The sequence below is a fragment of the Centroberyx gerrardi genome, chromosome 22, assembly GCF_048128805.1.
Source record: "Centroberyx gerrardi isolate f3 chromosome 22, fCenGer3.hap1.cur.20231027, whole genome shotgun sequence".
Taxonomy (NCBI): Eukaryota; Metazoa; Chordata; class Actinopteri; order Beryciformes; family Berycidae; genus Centroberyx; species Centroberyx gerrardi.
This window is the reverse complement of record NC_136018.1, coordinates 9,677,896-9,694,731: the sequence shown is the minus strand read 5'-3', so window position 1 is coordinate 9,694,731 and position 16,836 is coordinate 9,677,896. Positions and strand designations below refer to the sequence as shown.

General features: G+C 43.7%; 1 protein-coding gene across 1 annotated transcript in view; it reads left to right on the top strand.

The window, feature by feature from the left end:
- Positions 1-16,836, top strand: part of LOC139929492 (sodium/hydrogen exchanger 9-like) — a 64,339-nt gene that overhangs the window by 14,951 nt on the left and 32,552 nt on the right. The window contains exons 6-11 of the mRNA XM_071922396.2: positions 2,563-2,668; positions 5,206-5,344; positions 6,527-6,632; positions 9,948-10,036; positions 11,427-11,540; positions 14,355-14,466. Of these exons, the coding sequence (XP_071778497.2) occupies positions 2,563-2,668; positions 5,206-5,344; positions 6,527-6,632; positions 9,948-10,036; positions 11,427-11,540; positions 14,355-14,466 (666 nt within the window). The remainder of the gene's footprint in view (positions 1-2,562; positions 2,669-5,205; positions 5,345-6,526; positions 6,633-9,947; positions 10,037-11,426; positions 11,541-14,354; positions 14,467-16,836) is intronic.

Here is a 16,836-nt window from a genome sequence, read left to right as displayed (position 1 = left end):
TCTCCAGGGTCTTAACGTGTTCACTCAGTGACATCTATGGGGACATCAGGGGACCCGATTCCTGCCAGCATTTCTTTGCAGTTGCTTGGAGTAGCTGTGTTGGGTTGTAGCCTTCTTATTGATGTGTTCCACCACTAGCACCTTCCAACAGTTTGTCTGCACGTCCTAACATGCTTTTAATTTAATTTTCCAAATTCAAGGCCTTCAAAATAAGTATCCAATATGGTTAAAAGTTGAGTTTGAGTCTTAAATATGGCTTCAAAGGGTTAGAAATCTCCATGGTTGTGCATACTTGACGCATACTTGATTTGAAATTTTATTTGAACTGGCATTAAAGGGAAAAAAAAAAAAACATGAATCTGCAGTACCTGTAGCCCCCCTGCCTAATTCTCACCTAAATTATCAATGCCTATTTTTGGAGCCAATCATTTTCACATTTGCCAAAGTTGAATAATGATTTAACCTCATTATTATCAGTCTTACTGAAAGCTTTCACTGTGCCTCTGCTTTAGTTTGCCATGTGCACCATGCGCTCTGTGCTGCATTACTGGAATCACTGAACAACATATACTGTATATGGCATCCCACTGTGCATGTGTACATACAGACACACACACAGCACAAACTGTACCATTCCATATTTAAGAAAAATTCAGCCACTGTCTCTGTCTCCACCTCCATGTCCACTAAATGTCATCATGCTGGTGGCACCTGTGTAAGAAACTGGAATATGGGTGGAGAGATTCTGTGTTCTGTGCTGAGCAGTGAGAGATGCCTGCATTATTTAAAGCGTGGAGCTCTCTGCCTGTGGTTCCCCCACATTAGACTTTAATTGGCTTCTTTTGGATGTTTTAATCAGCTGCAGCATCTTAGCTCTAATCTCCTCTTTTCCCACCAGCATCCTCTGAAGATTCCCAGCATTCTAGCTGTGCTCTCCCTCTGTAGTGAACACTGCAGCATTGCCCCCAGCTAACATGCACACTCACGTGCACATATATGCACACAAAACATAAGCAAGACGTAAAGACCTGCAGCTTTCACAATAAGTAAGTGATAACAGCCTATAACTCAGCACCCACTGTAAAATATATTCCAATAAACTATCTAATGCAGTTCAGTTGATCAATTTACTTGGTTAAAGTTGCCATTATAACTGCTTCATTAATTGCAAGAAACAAATAAATCACAGGTTGTCATAGTTGTGATGACTATGAATCCAATTTACAAACACAGGAAGTGGCAAATGTAACACACAAAACAACCACACAGACTAATGTACAGCTGTCATTTCTAGTCCTGCTGACTTTAGCATGTTGCAATCCACTTAATATAATGACCAGGGCCTTGTTTCCCAATAACGATCGCTCTTAGAGGTAAAGAGTGTTTTTTTAAGTGTGATTCTACGAAGGTTTGTTCATTACCTACGTGTATTTCTCAAAGCGGCACTTAGAGCGGGAAGTTAAGTGTATATTATCTTAAAGCCGCTGTGACGCTGTCAGTATGAAAGGTGTTGATGTGTTTGTTGACTTGGTTTCATAATAATGGATTAGTTAAGTTATGTGATATTGTGCAAATACATCAAAGAGGCTACTAAACAACAGATAGCCTAGCCTACTTGCCCTTGAGCAAAAATGAATAGCCTCAGATTTAGGAGTGATGATTCATATCATAATTTTGCTCTCTGATGAAGACAGCTTTATTTTTTTAATTGCACTGTTCAGGTGCTCGCACAACATTGCGGTGCTGGTGACAGATGCACAGTAGCCTACATGACTGGTTTCACTGCATGTCAGCAAGTTATTGAACATTTCTTTTGAACATATTTTTTTCCACTCCCTGTCCCTTCTCCAAAAGCTCACCACTCAAGCTGCAGCAATCACAGACGCCAGCTTTCTAGGACCGGTCAGACACAGTCGTTATCTACGATCACTTTTAAGAGCGTCTCAACTTAAGATGCTTTTCGGAAACACCTCACAAACTAAAAGAGGCTTCGTAAGATAGACACTACGATCGTCTTAGTCTTACGACGCTTTTAGGAAACGAGGCCCAACGCTATTTGGTGACATCATCTTGCAAGACAAAACAGTTTACTCAAGTCCTTGTAAATGAGAGATTGATGAAAATGAGAGAGAATTATTACACTTTCTACAGCGGTTAATGTGATGTGTGCAACCGACTTTTAAAAGGCTTCGCATCTCGCAGTGATGGCCTACATGTTAAGGTTTTTAAATGAGTTTTGAATTGTGTTGTTGCAGTTTCAAATGTGAATGTGAACATGAATGTGTCTTTGCCTGGCTGTGTTAAGTTACTCTGGCTGTTCCATAGTGTCAAAATCCTCTTTCCAGTGCTGCCAGTATGCTGACACATTCAGTCAGTATTCATTGTATTGACACTCTAACATTAATTCCCCTGGTTCCTCCTGTTTCTAGCAGCAGAAGTGATACTTTTCACCACTGCTGCTGTGCAATTAGCAGAGGACCTGCTCTATTCATCTTTAAGCTACTGTATCCCTTACAGTCTTCAGCAGCATAATAGTATTAACTCTTGTGTTTTGTTTTAAAGTGTCGGTGCTTGGCCTCTTCTCGGAGCTGCGCGTGGAGCCGGACCTGTACGCCCTGCTGTTTGGTGAGAGCGTGCTGAACGATGCCGTGGCCATCGTGCTGACGCAGTGAGTGTGTCGCTCTGGATTTGTCTCTGCCCTCGGGATGGGATGTGTTTCAAGGGTTAATGGTGGGGTATCTCAGTCATTTCCACCGGGCACAGGCACAATTGGCATTATGGGAGGGGGGGGGGGGGGGGGGGGGGAGTGTGAGGGTGGATGCTGCCAGCTTAAGGAAAGGGTGTGATGGGCAAAACAGCATGAGTGCCTCTCATGCTATGCAGTGGACTGTGTAAGCGAGTGGCCCCTGGCACTGTCAGCATCTCATTAAGGTACTCAGTGGAGAGACTCACTGCCAGAGCAGAGACACACTTCCAGCTAACTAACTCGCATAGCTACTGTCAAATTCAGACAGAATACGGCACAAAATCCAGCCAAGCTCGGTGAAATAGCCACGCTGCAGTGTCTCCTTGTCCGTGCATTTCATTCGCTTCATTCCTTTCCCCTCTCTCCTGTTTCCCTCTCTCCAGCAACGCACGTGGCTCTGCATGTTTGTCCTGCTCACACACATTGCAGTCATTGTCTGCTCTATTTACGCGATGCCAGTGAACAAAGCCATCCGAATAGACGTGCTAACAGATGGCAGGATGAGGAGCGGAGAGGAGATGGAGAGGGGAGAGAACTCTCACAGGCACACGTTCACGGACAGGCAGGCAGATAAACAAATGGAGGTAGAAGGGAGATGGAGGGGATAAGATATGCGTCCACACATGCATATTGTACTCACGCAGACTGACACATCACATGTACCTGCACACACGCTGACATCTCTTTCTCGGATCTCACAAATGCGCGCAGACAGGCGGGCAGATGGGGAGAAAAGGAGACGAGCGTACAGACTGCTGGGTTGTTATGTTCAAGCCGCGGCTCCTATCTCTATGTACATTGAAGCCGGCGGAGGGACGCCACACATCCCCCAGACGAACAGAGAGATAGTGCTGCGTTTGTTCCCGGAGTGGCGTGACCGGCCTCCCTGCCATCTCCTGTCACTTGACTGGCTCGCTCGCCCGCCGGTCGCCCTGGCCCTCCACACAAAGCCGGCCCTTATTAGCGAGCCACGCGGGGCCCTGGCACTGGAATTTTAACAAGCTCCCGGAGCAGCTCAGCCTTACGCTAATGTGCCCTCTCCCAGGCACTACACCGCCTGCTCCAGCAGCCCCGACCCGGCCTCCATTCAACCAGGTCCTGTGTCGACATCTTGAGATTCTTGACTGGGAGTTAACAGCCCCGGACGCCTGAAGACGCAATCTCCAAAAGGTCACCCTGACCCAGTGACTAGTGGCCAAGTTAAATGTGCTAGCGCAACTGGAGTTTTTATTTTCGAGCAGGGGATAATAGATTTTCCCTTTTCAGCTTGCTGAGCTCATTAGCGACAGCTTGATTGATTCCCCCCCTCTTGCTATGGAGATTAAGCCATGTTGTGGTGTATAATAGCTCATTTCAACTTGACAGCAAGAAAAGTGGAGAAACGTTATGGGGTCATTTGTCAATAGTTTGATAGGAGATTGTTTGAACTCAGGAGGATCTCGGCACAAACCAGGGATCATGTAGTTGGAGGCTGTGTAGTTGATTTCTGTCAGGTTCCTCCTGCCTACCAGACTCTGTCACATTAAATGAAGGAAATGAAGGAAAAACACAAGCACCACTTTCGCACTGCTTTTGCTGACTCAAAAGTTTAACATTCATTTAAGGGAGTAAAAGTCCAAAGGGAGTACATGGGGGTGGGGGAGGGTGAGGGATGGTGGGGGAGGGTGGGGGGATGAAGTGCTGTCATTCCACAAAGCCAGCCAGCTCCTTCAGCCACTCGCATGGCTGCCTGTCTCTGCTTGCTACACCTCAGGTCTCTCTCTCTCTCTCTCTCTCTCTCTCTCTCTCTCTCTCTCTCTCTCTCTCCCCCCCCTCTCTCTCTCTCTCTCTCTCTCTCTCTCTCTCTCTCTCTCTCTCTCTCTCTCCCTCTCTCTGTCTGTCCCTCTCTCTCTCCCTGGGAGACCTCTTCTGCACTCAATGACTTCCATGTGGAAGTCTCCCTTCCCCCACAAAGTAAATATTTATAGTGGTGTGAATAGCACGATGCTTCTCTCTTTGTGAACAACAATAGTATTTCCCCTGTTTCCCACTAACTGCTATGGGAGTTCTCTGAGGCAAATAATTCAGAATGGATTTTTTTTTCAGTGGCAAAGGGAGGGAATCAACTTCTGAATAAGGGCATGTATTCTTAGGAATGACTCCAATAAATTGCACTTAGAGGCTTAGCTCAGCATAATAAGCACGTGAATTTATACCCACTGCTCTGGACTGGTTTATATTAGGAACGTAGCAGGCCATATTTCTGATGACTGCACTTGTTTCAGAGCCATAAACCATATCGTTGCCCTAATGTTTCAATATCCATAACAGGCATTTTTATTTCTGTTGTGATTGGGCCATTAGTTTCTTTTTTGTTCCAGAACAAGAGCTGCAGTGTCTGCAAAACATAGTTAGTTTGTCTTATTTTCGTGTGTGGAATCTGCATTGCGCTCATTGTATCGTGTCAATTTGTCTTTCAGTGCCATCACCACCTACAGCCATATGGGTGGAGGACACACCTTTGACACCCCTGCCTTCTTCCTCTCTGTTGGTTATTTTGTTGCAGTGTTTGCCGGCTCCCTCCTCTTGGGTTTCATATTCACAGTCATCACAGCCCTCATATCCTTTCATCCCCTCCCACCTCTGTCCCTGCACCCCAAACCCAATTATCACCTCAGCATCCGCTGCAATCTATCCACTTCCTCTGCTTGGTAATTGCTTCTCTAACAAACCCCTACTGTACCACCTTTATCAACATAAGCAACTTGGCTAAGCCTAAAGTGCTCCTGCGACATTACTGGTTGCCGTCTGCAGAGAGGTCATCAATCAAGGCAATGGCCTCTGATGAAGTTTCGACTTGCGCCGTTGTCCAGCATTTGTCTCTGATCTTCTAGTAATTAGACTTTAGGGTGAAAAATGAGGATGTGTCATGAGAGGTTTGGGGTAGAGCGCAGCTCTTATTTACAGTGAATAATCTCTGGATGACAGCAAAGAACATGAACATTTATTAGATTTTGCTGATGCTAACCATGGGAATAACCTGCTCTTTTGTGCTGTCTCTCCAAACAGTAGTTTCTTAAAGAAAGTTTGGTTTGACATACAGTTATTCAAGCCTTGCATTGTTATCTTTTAACCACAAGCATGTCCTTGTTAAATTATGAAAGCAAACATGATCTGGGAAGCTGTTTACAGTATATCATCGCACTGTAATCCAGCAGGGGTTTTTGGTCTTTTTTTGGTCTGGAGAAAAAGAAAGAAGTGCTGAAGATGAAAGACCCCAAAAGCCTTTGAAGGGAATGCAGAGCAACCAACTGTATTCAGTGAGAAACCCTGGAAGTGTAAAGTTTACCAACACTTACTCATCTTCACTTTCTCTGCAGCACTTTTACAAATATGAAACTTTCAACCCGGGATAATTTTTTCTGGAACATTTTTTAAAGGTGGACTGATTTACAAGGGAGCTTTGCCAAAGGGGATGCAGGACAGTGTAAGGGCAGGAGTGGGTCTGCACTTTGTTATGTACTGAACTCCCAAAAATGACCTCATCAAGAACCAGTGGGTTACTCTACATGGTAGATCCCCTGGCTTAGTGAGCGGCAGCTGCTTACCACAGCCTTAGTTGTTTTCTGTTTGCAGATACTGCAGCTTTTCTCTGTCTGCATACTGAGTGCCTGAGCATTTCACACTTGTGTGTGCATGTGTGCCTGCACAGCAGTCACAACATGTCCCGTGTGTTAGCCTGATTCACAGCTTTACGTACTGTTTGATTATCATCCTGTATGTCTTTAACTCGCCTTCCACCTCACCAAATTCACTCGGCTGTGTGAGAGCCCACTGCTGGAAACATCACTCTTCTTCCTGCTGTCCTGGAGCAGCTTCCTGTCGGCTGAAGCCAGTGGCCTTTCAGGTGAGGGGTGTATGCATTATATGTAAATGTGTGTGTGTGTGTGTCCAGGTCAGTGCTCTGTGGGGGCAGGGAGGTCAGACAGAATAGACATCATGTTACTGAACCACTGCACCGTTCCCCCTGGGCGTCCTCTCACCACTGCATGCACTGACTCGCTCGCTTCTCCACAATATCGGTGTCACAGGCAGCTGTTTGATTGGCAAGCTCTGCTGCTTCAAGGCCTCTATGCGGCCGAGTCGACTATGCTCTAAAATCCTGGGAGTGATGTGTGCACATTCTCCACTGTCCAGACATGACCATCTGCACCATTCCTTGCTCTAAAGCACAGGTGATATTTTCTTCTTGTTCACCCCACACCTCCAGTACATTAGAAGAAGACATGCACACACAGAGATACACACACACACCACCTTACCCTCTGAGAGTCCTTGGCATTACGGCGAGTAAATAGTTTAGAGATGAGCAAGTATTAAGCCATCTCCTCAGTCTACAGGGAACTACACGTACCAATCCCATTCCAATCTCAACCCCCATAACTCATTTTAAAGCAGCGTCCGCCCTCCTCAGTCTAAGCGTGTTTGCACCTATAGTTTTGAGATGGGACCACAGATAGCAGCAAGCTATAATAGTATTCCTGCCCTCGCTGTTAGCCTAGGTCTCCTGGAAAGTCAAGAAATGCTCAGGTCTCATGTAATATGGATGCAACATGACCTGCTTTACCACTGCAATGCATTCTCATTCTTGCTATGGATAGCTGTATTCAGTGACTCGAGAAAGTGGTGTTTTTATTTTTATTATAAATGCTCATTATATTGGTTGATTTTCCACTTAGACTGTTTCTTTGTATCTGAAACATTGGGTGTTTTGTGTTTGGAAAACAACAATTACTCGGCTCAGTTGGCTGGAATTGTGATAATTTTAGCAGTTCTTAGTTGTAATGTAGTTCTGAAATATAGATGTAGTGTACAAATGCATGCATTAGTGCTGTTGTTCATCCTGCCCTGAATATGTCAGAGGTATTAAACTCATTCAGCGGTGTTGTACAGCTCCCTCCTCCTTGGCAGAGCTCCCTCTGGCCTGTGGAGGAGGAAAAGACTGTTTTAATGAAATAGCTTGACCTTTGTCTATTGGACCCCGGTGCCCAGTCTATAAAGTACACCGCTCTAAATGCTGCCAGTTGTGGGAGGCACACCACAGCATAACCTAGGGCAGAGATACTCAGTATTATCCAGTATAGAGCCTTGTAATGGTAAAGTTCTGATGTCAGACCTGTAGTGTTATAAAACTCTATTATTTTGATGCTGATACATTTCACAGTAATCTAAGAAATGAATCATATTACAGTGATATTGGTACAAAACTGCACGCTACAAAACAAATCTACGGAGCGCCACTCCTTTCCATGGCTTATAATGGTTCATTTCGGATGAAGCAGTACCTCATACGGAGGGATCCAGTGAGCGATGCGAGTCCTCCCTAGTGTCCTTTGGTAATTGAGGCTCTTTCTGTCTCTGCTAATTGCTGGAGTTTAGCGAGGGTGTGCCTAATGACCCTCAGCCTCGCAGGGAGCCCTGGCATCATTAATCTTATGCCCCTCACAACCGCTCATTATGGGATGCATCTCATCTGTTGCCAAGTGCCCAGGTGTCTGCCCGTGTGGTAGAGCCTATATGTGGATGGTGGATGATGTGTCACCTCTGTCACTGTTATGTAAACCAAGGAGGACGTCGTTGCCCTAAACCAAATGGAACTAAAATGAGATCTGCTGTGCCGGCATGCTCCATTAGACTTTGCTGAACAGTGGTGGGAAGGACATGGTGAACGGGAATTATTGGAGCTAGCACAGTGCAGGTACAGGTCAGCGTCCGAGGCAGGAGAAGATAGTGTAATGGACTGGCTTCAGGTACCGGCTTGAGCCAAGTGATATCTTTACTCTGCTGCTGTATTTATTACCGCCGGCTTTGTCCTCTACCCGTTGCTACCCATGATAGTAATTTCACATTTTTCTAAAAAGGGCATCTTCTGTGATTCTTTTGTCAGAGTGGAGGGAGCGAAAATGTGAAATTGAATTTCTGCAACAAAGCGAGCATGTCCTGTGAGGCACCGACCCGCCTTTCACGCTGTGTGTTTCAAATTCCAACTCCCCGGTCCAGCCAGCCCCCTCTTTAACAGCAGGGGCCCTAAGCACTCCCCTTTCCTCTCTCTCTCTCTCTCTCTCTCTCTCTCTCTCTCTCTCTCTCTCTCTCTCTCTCTCTCTCTCTCTCTCTTCTCTGTTTCTCTCTCTTCTTTCCTTTCTTTGTCATTTGTTTTCCCTTTGTTTTTTTCTGCTCTCTGGCACTCTCTCTTGTAATGATATCATTCCTTAGCATTTACCATTCCCAGATCTCCATGTCTTTTGGAGTGGGAATGGAAGTGAAGTCTTTGGCTAGAAAGGCCAGGATACTTGAACAGGGTTGGACGGCACATTTTGACTGAGCTGTTTGTACAGCTGGACTAGACTGGAACCAGGATACTGGGTGGACACAGGGTGTATTACAGGGTTGGGCTGGAATGATCTGTTGTCATGTACTTTATAATCTAAAACAAAAGAAAGTGAACACAGAACTTTTTCTAGGATTCTTTAGTTTATGCCTTTAGGACAACAGGCAATGAATGCAATTTCATGTGAAATTAAAATATTCAGTCTCAATGTTTTGTTAATATTTCTTATATTGGCAGCATTGTTTCCATGTTTAATTTGAGAATCGTTTTTGAGCTAAACCAGTCAGTCAAAAGTCAGTTTGTAATTGCAAGTAATTGCAAGTCTCAACCTTACACAACTTGCCCTGTGAACTCTCCCTTTCTCAAAGACTCCCATTGATTTGAAAATCTTCTGGGTTGACCCTTACAGCCTGACAAAGAATCCTTTCAGAACTCATTTTTCTAAGATGGATATTCTGAACGTGAGAAGCCCCGCGGTCCAAAGCCCTGTGCCTCAACCACAACAACCCCCCACACACAGCCTCATTACGTAATGTGTGCATGTGTAAGGGGTTTCACTCACTCGCTAATCAGATACAGGACAGCATTTACCACTCCCTTGTCTACAGAACACTCCTCTATGGGGAGTTTTGATCACATTATTGGTTCCTCTTGAAGTTGAGCGCCGTGTTTAGAATTTTGCTCATGAAATAGTTGTGTGTATAAACTATGATGTGATGTGATGTTATGTTATGTTATGCTATGCTATGCTATGCTAGTTATGTTGTGTTGTGTTGTGTTTGTGTTGTGTTGTGTGTTATGTGTGCTGTGCTTACAAGGTTCTTCATCTCCCAGGTATCGTGGCAGTGCTGTTTTGTGGGTTAAGCCAGGCAAGATACACAATCCACAACCTGTCTTCTGAGTCCAAGACCAGGACCAAGCAGGTAGGAGGAAGCACATGTTTGAACATGTTGTTCTACCTGTGTTTTCAAATAATCTTTTTTGTCTACTCACTTTGTTCAAGTGCTTTGCCTTTTGATGCCAATGTTTGTGTCTTGTGTGTGTGTGTGTGCAAGCGATCATTAATTGCCATTAGTGCTCTAGTAGTCCAGTGGGTCTGTGTGGGAGGCCAGTCTCCAGCTATCTGCTTAAAAGGCCGAGCACAGATGGAGGCCAGCACACTGTCGTACTGTACCGGCAAGCTTCAAAGAGGAGAAAATAAATCAGGAGTACATGCTCATCTATGCATTTATTATTCATTATCGGTGCCACAGTGCAGCTAGTTGTTTATCACAAAAAGCCTTTTAAAAGAAAATATGCAGTGCAGTTGAAGCTTTTGCCTATAAAGTGGATTGGCTGTGCAGTTGTCAATGTATGTGGATGGTTCAGTATGTTTGCTTGGCAGAATGCCTTTATCTACATTTTTATGATTTATACATGCAGCTGCAGCTCAAAAGAAAAGACAAACAGATTTAGTGTGAGCAGACACCAGTTGAATAGCTAGCAGGAGAAATATTTTTCTCTGTGGCATCTCTTGTCCTTGTGATAGGAGACTCTTGAGGGAGAAGGCACGCTTATTCAATTGGATAGCTTTTTACCAAAGCATGCTACCAAAGGTGGTTGAACTGGCAGAAATAATAATGAAAAATCACATCACATATTTTAATATACATAAGTATATAACATGTATGTAACAGAAGTATATATAGATTAATATTTTATTATGTACAAATGCTTCATTAACATAATTAAAATTCTAGTTTTATCTACAGTAAATGACATCAGAGGTCCCTATAGTCGTTATGATAATGTCCTGGATCATCACAGTGACTACAGGGAGTGAGATGATGAGGAAGGTCAGTTGTCACTGCCATAGTTATAGGCACTGTGGACATTATGGGCAGCCACTACCCTCTGTGCTATCAACCAGAAAGAGAGATATCCCTCCAGCAGTCCAAATATCTATTGCCCCTGCCCCACAGGAACAAGCTATTAGCTGTCTTTCAGACTGCAGAAAGCTACTCTTTTCATTCGTAATATATGGCTGTGCTGTACGTGCCATAAACACCGTATTTCAAATGAAAATCCTTAACAAGAGAATGATGACAAAAACATGTCTGGCGCTAAATGCAACCATGCAATTACAGCCTTGAGCTACACATGTTTGCAATTGCTACCTCAAAGGATCAGAGAATCACATCAACACTGGATTTGTTGTGTTTGTAAAAATCTAAGCCTGTTTACTCATTTCAGGTACAACCCTTCACCCTCACCCCCCCATCTCATATGACCTTCTCCCTCATGATCCTCTCTTTCCCTTTTATAATCGTACAGCTCTTTGAATTCTTCAACTTCCTGGGGGAGATTTTCATCTTCAGCTACATGGGATTTGTATTGTTGACGTTTCCACACCATGTCTTCAAAGCCCTCTTCATAGTCGGGGCATTTGTATCCTTTTCCTGATACATGCTGGAGCATCTTCACTCCCTGCTGTGTAACCTTTAGATCCCGCTCAGACCCAGTGATGGTGGTAATAATAATAAATTTTCTTCTCTTCTCTTCTCTTCTCTTCTCCTCTGTTTGTGCTTGTACCATGTATCCCAGACGAGGAGTCCAAATTAGTTAGCATAATTGTTATCTGCACAATCGTCTGCCGCTTGTTTGGATAGAACGATTCTCCTGTTGTCTCTCTTGCTTCTCTGCTGCAGTGCAGTAATTTCCCCAGTCCTTTAGAAAACCTTCAGAACTTAAACTGTACAGGTTTGATCCAGTGAGCTCTGCAAATGCCATCGCACCAGTCCCCCATGATCACCATCTCAGCAGATTAAGATGCTGCAGTGCAGGGCTCCTCTGATGAAGGTCTATGAAACAGAAATGTAAATAGGCCCTTAATTATTGTTACTGCTGCTTGTTTTCTGTTCCCTGGCAAGGCTCCATGGAATAAAGATGTTTGCCCGTTTGAATTAAGCTTACAGTACTTTAATTTGTAGTGGATTAATTGCTGTATCCCTATTGTGGTTGAAGATTAAATCTTATTAGTTCTAGGAACTCCAGTAAAAGAACTACCTGCTGTATATTATGTTCTCCCGCACCAAGAAAAATCCACCCTAAAACACTTAAAAACAGCTTCTGATGATGTACCTTGCATGTCTGGGCCCATTTTGTTGGTTGGTGGGTTTTTTTTCTTATCCATGGATAACTGGCCAAATGTTGATGAAGTGACATCATGTCAATATATTTCCAGTGAAACTACAATGGGGCTTGATAGCAGAAAAAAACAGCTATCTAAAACATCAATAATAAATGTCAGGTTTTGATGTCAGTCCCTCAGAGAACAAGAGCTTCTTTCTAGACTCACCATTTTGCACCGATGCTCAACAATCATACAGGGAGAAATCCATCGTAGAAGAGGCAGAGAGACCAATTTCTCCACCAAGAATAGCCTCAATAGACCAGAATGCAGTGCAGCCACAGGCTATATTTTGCATAAGGGATGCGACTCTCGCTTTTTTTCCAACCGGAAAAACTCTTGCTCTATTGCTTTTACTATGCTATCTCTATTGTTCTTCCCACCTACATGTATAATCCACAGCTGAAAGATTGCGCCCATTCTCTGGGGGTTGTCAAAAGGCATTCTGGGAAATGGTGGAAATCACCAACTTAAGTAGAAGTAGACGAGGCAGGTTGAGGAAAAGTGGGTACACCAAAAAAGTAAATTACAACACTTCATCACAATGCAGTGAACATCACAGATTGATGATATATAACAGTGTAAGAGTATCCGAGGGTGGATTTTTTCTTTAATGAGCCCTTTATCAGAAAGCCATCAGCTCCTTAATGATACCCATCACATGTTAAGTTATATATATATCTCATAACAGATTGTCTGACTTTCACAGCTGTTGTCATATCAGTCAGCTCTAGCTTTCCATGGGGAGCCGGTGGTGGTAATGGACTGCTGGCTACCCATCGCTCTATTGTCCTTGCCTGGGAGCTGGCATAACCACAGTGTGTGCCTGAGGATAGACTCCAGTGGCCTCACTCCAAGGAGCTGTTCTTTCACAGTCCAGTGCCCAGATGGTCAGCAATTATTATTACAATCCATCTTCCACTATAGGGTCAAAGGAGCCAGAGAAAGAGTTGAGTGAGCAGATTCTCTTTCCGATGCTGTTATGTTCAGTGTGAAGGGCTGCCAACGAGGAAAACGTTTGACTTGAGCCCCAAACCTGTTTAGCTTTCTCCTCATTGTGCTCCCACAACAAAAGCTTAGTGGGGATGGAGCTGGCTAACTACACCTACTGGAAGCGGACCGGGATGTGCAAACACGGATAAATGGAGGTCGAACTCCTCTCGTATAGTACTAAAAGTGTCTATAAAAATGAAATAACCCCAGTGATTTAATCCCGTTAATCGCTCTTTGGTTACGCAGTAGATTTTAATCGCCCTAGCTTGCAGCCTTTGCCAGTGACAATGGGGATGGGCTTTATTGGAAATGAGGCTGAGATGAAAGTGCTTAATTACCTCCATTCAAATAGCTCAGGGGTCTTTGATAAAGAGAAATGACTGGTTTTGGGAGCAGGATATTGCTTTTGAAAATCCATAGGGTGCATGAGTTCTAATATTGACTGCAGGGTGCGAAGGAGCTCTGTTTTAGTAATAGCCCTGTCAGACTCAGGTCCCCTGCCTAAGATATTGGCCCCTTTATTATTCCAGGCATCGTATTTGGACTTACTGTAGAATAGCTAAAATCCCCTCCCTCCATGATGCTAAAGCTCGGATACCTCTCTCTGCATAGATGACGTTGATGCACTGAAATCCAAAAAGTTAGAGTAATCGGACAGTAAGTAACTAAAAGTATGATAACTTCAACCTGTAGGTGTCAAGTGTGTCCAGGACGGCGGCTCTGTCCCTGCTAATTGTACAGATATCCACTAACCTCTCCTACCCAGGACACTTAGCATTCTGTTCCATCCTATGTGAAACATCAAAGTGTGTGTGGAGGGCAGAGACAGCTGGGAGAGCCTGATTGGCTTCATGCCTCGGCATGGTGCCACACCGCTGTGTTTGCATCCTAAACGGAGGATATTCAGAGATTATTTTGCGTATGTGTGTGTGTGTGTGCCTGCGTGCGTGCTTGTATGTGAATATCCGTGTGAATATCCATTGGTGTATTCATGAGTGTGCATGCATACCCATGTGAATGTTTCTTAATCATTAATTCATTAATTTAATATTCTCCCTAACCTGCATGCATGCATACAGCTTGCTATCTTCATATCAAGAGCGTGCAACATCTACCCTTTGTCTTTCCTTCTAAACCTGGGACGCACAACTAAGATACCTCGCACCATCCAGCACTTCATGATGTTTGCAGGTAAGATCAGCATTAACAAAGGTGTCAGAACCCCATGTATTTGGTAGATATTACTATTTTATGACGTTAGCGCTGAAAGAAACATGAAAGTTGGTCATTTCACATATGGCTATAGCTAATTTATCTCACAAACACTGCATATACAATATCTTACTTGAAGTCACAATGACACTGCATTTTGAAAGCATCTTGCTTCCTTAATGTGATGTATTTCCTGTTGAAACAGGATATTGGGGCGGGACATAACATAGGGAGAGATCATTCAAAAGTCTAAACCAATAGGATATCAGTTAGGGAGAGAAAGTAGTTAGTTAGTAAGTAGTTTTATTTGATGAGACTTTAAGAAGGATATGGAGTAAGTTCTTGTGCCCAAAAGGAACCAATGCTGGTGTCAACATCATCATATGAGGACACCGACGTCTAGACTTTGGTAATTTTTTTCCTGTGCATTGGGAAATTGTCACTCAGCCTGGCAAGCACTGGTAAAGCCATGCTAATGTTACACAATGCAGCCTTTAGCTTGCTGGCTAGCCTGGCTAATGTTACAGGCATAGCAAGTTAGCACAGACAGATTCAAAACCCATTTGTGCAAAACATCAATAGCTTCCAGAATTCATGTCAAACAGGACTGTAAATTGTAACAAAAGTGTTCTGCCTTTTGGTGAGTGTGAGTATATGTAACAGCATTTACATCCAAAACAGGAGATTGGAAATCCTCTGCTGTTGTGGCATGCTAAAAGTTGGCTTCTCTGTCACGTGTTGCTAAAGTGTTGCCATGTAAATTCTTTCATTTACACAGTATTTCCTCAGTAGCCTCTTGTAGGTAAGCCACAATGCCAATACGTTTTTGCTAGGCGCACTGAGGGCTGACAGGGTGATTTGATATCAGATTGAAGTAGGATTGCAACAAAGACAATAAATTGGTGCAATTGGTGTAATTTTATAGCCCTCAAACAGTAACAGTCTCAAAGGGCTTCACAACGGCCACATTATGAAAAGAATTAATGAAAACGACACACCCCATCCTTAGACCCTCAAACTGAGGATGAGGAAAAACTCCCACAAAAATCTCATTAGGGAAAAAAATGGAAGAAGTGAGTTATGATAAAATACCTTCTAAAATATTCCTCTATTCGTGTTCATTTACATACTGTTGTGTCTGCAAATATAGACATGCGTAATAAGTTGCCTTGAACACAGCTCAAAACACTATACCCAGTAGCTCCTCAGGAGGTGGCCTTCCTGGAAAATCCCCCCCATCTAATTTTAATATAATGTAATAAATGGGGTGTTGTAATTACTGGAATTGCATGACAGCAAGTCATTTTTGCAGTATGAGATGGACATAAATTATGCAAATCTATTGAAAAATTGCAAGAAATTGGTTTTAAATGGCCAGACCCCCTGCTAAGGGTTTGCATTTTTGGACCTCACCAAAAATTTTGATCTGGCAACGAATCTGGCAGGGGTTGTCGGACATGGGCTGGTGATGGCCTTGTTATTACTGTGAGAAAAGTTACTCAGAAATGAACACATTTACCCTCATTTATCCTATGAAAGCTCTTTTAATTATGCCATTCCCTTCTGCCATCCCATCGCCTGCAGCTAATGGCATTAGCGAGGATGCTTAGAGAATGCGTCCCCTGTGTAAGATGTGTGTGTGTGCGTGTGTGTCTGTGTGTGAGTGTGTGCGTGCGTACATGTAGTCAGTTAGGCGGACACAAAGACCTGGTCCTGTGCCTCCCTCAGGCGTTATAATTATTCACTAGCCTCATAACAAAAGGAGTATTTTTATCCATCGATATTGTTAGAATCTCAGGTTTAATAGTTCACCCATAACTTTTCCCCTCAGCCTCTTCTATTTTTGTGGCTGTATTTTAGGAGGAGGGGTAAATAAAGCACTGCTCCACTTTAACGTCTGAGACTAATGGCTGAAACTGTGAGTGGGCTGATGATGCAGGAGAAAGTGTGTTCGATGTGAAGTGATGTGGGGTAGTGCACCCGCAGCATGTTTTACTGCTTGACTGACCCACTTTACCCCTCTTACGTAAGAAGTTTTCTTTGTGAAAAGCCCTTGTCTTGCTATTTTTCAAAACAGCCCCCTTCCCCTCCCCCCCCCATCTGTTTCTCATGGCGATAAAGGATTTGCTCTGGGAATTGTTTTGGTTTTAGGCATTATGTCACAACCGTATAGTAATCTGCTGGTTGTTTAGGGGCTTGTTGCTGGTCAGCAGGTCAATGACTCTTTCAAACAGAGGCATAGTGCAAGTCTTTTGAAGTCACTGTGTAATCTGTTGCTCATGGAAAGAGTTGCTCAATTGGTAGCTGTCCAGGTGCCTCTGTTGTTTCAAGTTGCTGGTTGGCAGCTGT